The sequence below is a fragment of the Anser brachyrhynchus genome (assembly GCF_964034855.1).
Source record: "Anser brachyrhynchus genome assembly, chromosome: 4".
Lineage (NCBI taxonomy): Eukaryota > Metazoa > Chordata > Aves > Anseriformes > Anatidae > Anser > Anser brachyrhynchus.
The window spans coordinates 4663322-4670491 of NC_137698.1; the positions used below are offsets into that span (position 1 = coordinate 4663322).

Below are 7170 nucleotides of genomic sequence, written 5' to 3' on the forward strand. Positions count from 1 at the left end.
GCAGCTTGCAATGCCAGAGCCTGAATTGCCACTCCAAAATCCAGCTCCTGGAGCTAGTCTGTCACATCCGGAGCTGTGCTTGTACTGCGCCGGCAGCTGCTGACCCAGGAAGCACCTCAAAGGACAACGGAACAGCTGCCGGGGCTTCCTCCCGAATCCAGAGGGAGCTGTGCGTGGAACGGCTGCTGAAGCACTTGCTCTGAGAAGCCAATTCCCTTCCCCTGCCCCTCAGATTCAAGCAGCAGTAAACCACAGGCACACGCTACCAAAAAAAATAAATCTACCTTAGGCTTGTTCTAGCTCTCTTCCTCTTCACCTGACACTGCCTTCCAGTCTTTAGCCCGTCTCTTTGTTCACTTTTCTATCTCAGACATCCTCTGATCACCTCGCACACAGCTGGTGCCGTAAAATAACCTGCATTGCTCACAGTTACTCCGATCTGTCTCCAGGACCGCGAGACAGAGCTGGGAGTCCTGTTTAAGTGGACTTCATCCCACACGCTTCACTCCCGTCTGCAGGCAGCACCCTCACTGACAGCGTGCCACGTCACACCCCGGTTCTGCATTTAACAAGCTGTGAGAAGCTCCCACAAGCCTCCACGAGCACGCAGACTGACAGGACAGCAGGGAAGTGGAACTTTCATTTATTGGGCAGAAAATACAAAGAGATTCACTTGGACTTTTGGCTCTGTGCTTGTGCCTTCAACACTTTCACGACGATCTTCTGCTCCTCAATGAGAAAAGCTCGCTTGATCCTAGAAAGGAAAATCAACACCATGAGGACGTGTATACAGCTAAGCAAGAACACAAAAATAAGAAAGTTGCAGCTAGTTTTGCTGACTGCAGCACTGTGTGGTACTCCAGTTTACATAAAGGAGCTGTCTGTGTTCTTGCCAGCATCAAAAGACAGGGGCAGTAGCACCAATAAATGTAGAGGTTTGGGAAGAAGGCTTCATGTGCTCGCAAATTTAGGGTTAGTGGCTTGTAGGCAGATAAGGGTATCAACCCAATGGCTAAACAGTAGGAAAGTAAGTGACTTGACTAACTTAAGGTAAAAAGCAAAACTCCTCACTGGCAAACTAATTTTACAATTCTTAAAGTAAGGGAACTGACCAGCTGTTCACACCAATTCTTTAACTACAGAAAAATTTATGTGAGTTCAGTTATCAAAATGAGAGCTGCCCTCTCAGGATTACTGCTTCTTTGTACATCAACAAAAAAAACTCCGGCAGGTCAAATCATATCTAAATACAATTACTTCTTGAACAGATATGGGGCCACTAAGCAGATAGATACACACGATAGTACTCACACATCAACAGCCTGTTTGGTGAGTGAGTTTTACCACACACATACCATATAGACCGTCCTATCTCAAAACAGGAAAATGCTACTCCGTGTGTATGATACCTATGGCTATTTTTACAGCACACAAAGCCTACCAACAACGCTTAGACACAGGAGAAAGACCTGCCAATTACAGGGAAGGAGGTGACTGCGCTTTTGTTTGTGTATAGGCATAAAAGATGCACTCATCTACAAAAAAAAGACCTACCAAGCTCACAGTGTTTGTGAAAACACTGAGGAAAAAATGTCTTTTAACAGAAAAAAGTTTTGCTCAAGGTCTACAGCTGTAACAATCAGCCTTCAGTGCCACCTGATGTGATTTAGTTTAGATCACAGAAGCCAAAAAAAAAACAAGATGCTGGAAAGATGTGCACTACAGATGAAAAACTGACAGTAGACTGCTGACTCTGGAGATCTGCTTTGATTACCATTCACAAAGCAGACACATTCTTTGTAATATACATTGGTGCTCAAACTTGTCAAGGAATTATACAGATATGCAATTGTTACACAATAAAACTCAATTCAAGGAGACCTACCAAAGGTCATCTTTAAGCTTAATCACATAGAAGATGCTTAATATGCTAACAATTAGTACCACTAAATCCCAAAACACCACAGACGTCCGAAGTTGATTTTTCGCTACTATCTTTGCACAAGACAAAACAGGAAGCAGAAGAGAAAAGCCTTTACTCTTGAGGGAAGAATACAAAAATGCAGAAGGAATGGAATGTTTAGCACCTACACACCAGTACAGTTTGAAACCACAAAGAACAAACCATCCACAGAGGAGTTCCAAACACATTAACTAACCAGCTCAAATCCTGGGGGAAAATTGCACACCTCACTGCTAATGTGTCCCGTGCTTACCCTCTCCGTTTTTCTACACTGACATCAGGAAAGAGTCTCTAGCATTTTGACTTACACTAGGAAGACACGGTTAAGATGCAGAACTTGTATGAAGTCACCTCAAGAGCAAAGTTATCCCGTTGTGAGCTCACCTGTCGCGGACACACTTAGCACACATGGAGCCACCATAGGCTCTGCTGACGTGCTTCTTTGTTTTTGACAGCCTCATAAGAACTTTAGGACGCACAGCACGAACCTACAGAAAGCAAAAATTAGAAGCATATCATAAGATAGCAGGCCCCAGTTTTGAGTAACAGTTGCACTGAGAAAATTCACATGTATAGTTTGTCTTTAAAAAGCAGCAACACCTACAGTTAACTATTCAACATGCAAGAAGTGACTGCAGCCACAGGGTATGGTACTTGACCTATGTTTTTGAAAGTCTAATAGGTCCAATTCTAACTTTTAAACCCGTTACAGATTCATCTAGGTCTAGCTTGAAAAATTTCAGTCAATTACAAGTTAACTTATAAAACAGGTTTAGATAATACCGGTGAGAATCACAAGCACTAAAAAAAAAAACAGCACTTGTTTCTTAAGCTTTCAAAGCTTGTTTTACCAGCTACACTTCACAACACTCAGATGACCATATTTTAAAGGATATTCTTGAAACCATCAAGAAACAGACACCTTATTTGATAAAGTTGTTTGCATTTAAAATAATAAAAGCTGTCAAAGTCTTATGCTGTTAATCCCAAGACTTACACCACGAAGTCTCCCTGGGCATACACCACATGCTGACTTTGGTGCCTTCCCTACTTTCTTGGTGTAAAGGTAAACAATCCTGTTCCCAGGTGTTCGGGACCTAAACACAGCAGGAAAACATTCTGTTAAGGAAACAATCAAAACTTAAAACGTTGTTTTTCTTAAATGAGGATTTCCTTAGAAGCTACGTCTTACTTACAGCCTGGTCTTGTTGGAAGCTGTGTTGTAGGACAACCTACGGCGGTAGGTCAGCCGCTGAACCATTTTTCACACCTAAATTAAGGAAAACAGATTGGTTTGAGCGTTCGGCTTCCACCCAGAGGCTGACAGCATCACCTGCACGGAAGCACCGAGCTGAAACGGACCCAGCAGCTACCGATTCTGTGCCAGGACGGAGAGAGCCGAAATACCTCCTTGCGACAGCCAACACCGCTAAATAATAAACAACGCGACGGGGCTGCGAGCAGAAGGAGGCTTGTGGCGAAGACTCAAGACGAGGCAAGGCCTCACCCTGCGCTGCCGCGGCCCGAGGCCTCCCCTCCCTGAGGGCCTGGCGACCGCTGCGGCACCGACGCCCCGGGCCCCGGCCCCGGCCCCCCCGCACCCCCCGGGTGTCGCCGCGCCGCGGATGGCGGCGGATGGAGGCGGCGGATGGAGGCCGCGGAGCCCCCGCCGCCCGCCGCCATACCTGACACCGCCCGAGCCGGAAGAGGAAGCGGAAGCGCGCGCGGCGGGGTTGAAATAGTGGCGCTGAGGGACACGGAAGCGCCCTCCTCTAGGCCGCCATGTTGTACGGCGGTGGAGGTGGCTGGGCGCCGCCATGTTGTACGGCGGAGGCGCCGCCATGTTGTAGGGCGAGCAGGGCGAGGCGGCACGACTATCCGTTCATCCATCTATCTACGCATCCATCTGTCAATTTATTTATTAAATGTCGTTTTTCTAAAACATCAGCATGTAGTCTCCGTAACGTGGCTTTGGGAGCGGTGCTCTCACACAAACCTGGCACGTGCAAGGCCCTGCTCCCAGTACAAACCATACCCGCTCGCCCACCGGCCCCAGGCAGCACAGGACAGGACTCGCACCTTGCCTCTCTTTGCCCCAGAGTGGCGTCTGAAGCCCAGCAGTACCCACACCCAGCCCTCACACGCAGTCACTTTCCTGTTCGGGGACCACCAGCACCACCGCTGTGCCAGCCAAGCAAACCGGGCAGCTGTCGGGGTCTCCGCCAGCTGTACCCCGCAGGCCCGTACCACGTCAGGGACCCGCACGTAAAATATGTAGGCTATGGACACCCTCATTAGTTGCCTTAGCTTTGCTTTCGGAGAGCAGCGTGCACTTAGAAACCTTTGATGTGCGCTCCTGGCCTTATTTACGATTTGTGACTTGCAGTTCATTGTGCAGCGTCCTCCTTGTTTTCCGTCTATAATTATTATTTTGGTTAATTATTGACTCTTTTAAAGTGCAAATTATGGACGTCAGACTTTTTCTAATTCGTGAAAGAGGAGAACATGTCTATGAACTAGATTTTAGGGTATACTTAAAATAGGAGCATATTTCAGACAACACGAAAATTTCAGAGCAATTAGAGTATTTAATATGAACTTTCTAGGCCCCAGACCCTGAGGGGAATAAGAAATCCAATTAAACTAGATTAAATAATCGTGCCTAAATATAAAAGTGTAACGGAATCCAATTGTTAAAAGAACAACACTATTAAATTATGATGGAACAGTTTAGTTTAGCTGTTGCAAGCGCAACAGGTTACTATTTTATTACTGAACAACAGTATCGATATTTTTTGAGCTTACCCAGTTTGGGCCCTAAACTCAACTGGTATGAATTGTAGGAGCTGCCAGTTAAATTCAGTGGCTCACAGCTGCTCATGCTCTGGCCTAGTTCTTCAAACATTCTCAGTTTATTTTGTAAGAAGAGCAGAGCTGTCAGGCAAATGGCTTGCGAGAGCATCTAGAAATGTTAGCTTTATGACAAATGGTTTAGTGTGGTCTAATGTAGGGATAATATTTGAAGCAAGAGCTCGCTAAGCCCGTTTTGAATGGATTAGTGGTAGACAAGTGAGTCTCATGTTCTCTGCTATTCCTGGCTCTCCATAGGACTGAACCGTTTCTTTGGGGAGTAGGTTTTTTCCATGCCCAACACATCTCACTAACTCTTCCTGTACTTCCTTCTTTCCATGAATACAACAAAGGGGATGGAGTAGCAAATGCACAACCTGCCAACTTGGAAAAGCATCAGTGGCAGCCGATAAAAAGCATTTTTTTCCTGCTAGGATATCAGTGGAAGCATAGGGCCTGAGGATGTGGCCTTTTTCCTTAAGAAGACTTGAGGTTGTTTTCCAGGGTGTATTTGCTTATAGTCAGCATAAAACTGTAAACCTCTTTTTTTCTAGCCATAGGTGACTAGAAGGATAACCATCTCTGGTGGCGGATGAGCGATGTGTGGCATCTTGCATGGGCCAGCCAGTTGTCACCGTGTTCTGTTTCTAGTACCCGAAGATTGCTTTGTTCATGGTTTAAGACCATTTCTTGGTATGTTGACCATTCTTACTTTCTTTTTCACACAGTCCTCTCCTTACCTTTCTTTCTTCTGAAAACCCCTACCTATGTACACAACCATTCTCTTACACTCATGGAAAAATCCATTTCAGTAAAAGCACTAGTGCCAAAATGGGTAAGGCTTGATGAGCCTGGCTGGACCCCTGGAAAGCCTCGTCCTTCACTTTCCCAGCCCTCCTGCCTCACTTCCAGGGATCTCCCAAGCCCCACGAGGACTCGGCTGCTCCACCAGCCTCTCCCCGTTGATCCCTACACTGCAGTAGCCTCTGCAGTCGTAGGGGGTGTGCAGCCACATAAGCTTCAATTAAAATATGAGTGATTGTTTTCACTTTTATTCACTTCTGTCCTGTCTGTGTCCAGTCTATGTCGTACTGACCTAGACCAGCAAGTTCTAAAAGATACGGGAAGGAAAGCAAGCTGGTGTGCAAGCACATACTGGGTACCAAAGAGAGAGAAAAAACGTGGTGGCTGAGGGAGGTACTGCTCCTTTTAAGCCTCAGCCACAATACATTTCTATGAGCAGCAGTAGGTATGTCTTTCAGAAATGCCTCATTTAAATCAAAATCCAACCTCGTGTGCTCTCAAATACAAACAGCAGGATTAGGTCCTTAAATGAGAAAAGAGAGCAAGAAACCTTGCAAACGTACTAGGAACTGACTGAAAGGGCACGAAGAGGAAGATGTCCCATGGTCCGTTGTCTCTCTGGAGCCTTTTTCTTTCCCTAAAAATCACGTTCCTTTTCCTTGTTAACTATGTGGCACGTGTCACAATCTGATTATATTCATTTACATCAATGTAACCTTTCACAACACGGACCTGTGCAAATTACATTACAAGAGACTGTAGTTCATTTCCATTTCAGTGGAGCTTGTTAAACAAGCAAAATTATTTTGTAGCAAAGGGAAAAACAATTTAGTGGAATGCACTCCTAGCATAGGAAGTACATAACATCGTATTTGGGTTGAAACTTTTTCTGTCAGAAATGTCATAACCCCGTAAGAAAGAGAATTAAAATCCCGTTATTTTAATTTACATCTAGCCACGAGATAAGTAAAGTTATCATTGAAATTCTAATTAAATAGGATGATTGACTAAGGTAGGACATCAAAGAAGAGAAGTGAATATGATAAGTCAAAGTCTTATTAATTAGTCCGCGTGGAAGAAATTCCAGGGACGTCAAGCTGAGGCTGCTGCAAGGAGAAAAAAAGCAGACAAGAAAATGTGTGTTTCTTTGAAGTTAGGAACTGAGATAGTGATGGAGGTAATTGTGTCTGACTGGATCCAGTAATGAAGAGCCGTAAATCAGACCTAGGAATCGGAGGAAAGATTCCAGTAACGAATGTGGCTGCCCCCCTGCTGCGAAGAAACAGAATGCAGAGCTGACTAATTGACCCAGTCTATCTCCCAGTAGCTCTCTGTTATTATTTATTAATTTTTAATTTCTGAATTATTTACGTTCTGGGAAATTATTTTTGACAGCCTGTTAGGCGTGCCAAAGTTAATGGAGGATGAAAGGACCGGTACTAGAATTAGCAGGGATGTAGTCACAGGCTACTGAATTTAATGATTTTGGAAGGGAAAATTGATTTCACACAGCGTGTCACTTTACACTACTTTAGGGATACACCAGCTATTTG

At 45.0% G+C, this 7170-nt stretch overlaps 1 protein-coding gene across 1 annotated transcript; it reads right to left on the reverse strand.

The window, feature by feature from the left end:
* Window positions 1–627: 627 nt before the first annotated feature.
* RPL34 (ribosomal protein L34) lies at window positions 628–3711 on the reverse strand. Its single transcript, XM_080592156.1, has 5 exons — window positions 3649–3711; window positions 3160–3233; window positions 2961–3060; window positions 2348–2451; window positions 628–754 (listed from the first exon to the last, which is right to left on the reverse strand). The coding sequence occupies exons 2-5, from the start codon at window positions 3222–3224 to the stop codon at window positions 670–672; spliced, it is 354 nt and encodes a 117-aa protein (XP_080448282.1). The 5' UTR covers window positions 3225–3233; window positions 3649–3711; the 3' UTR covers window positions 628–669.
* Window positions 3712–7170: the final 3459 nt, after the last annotated feature.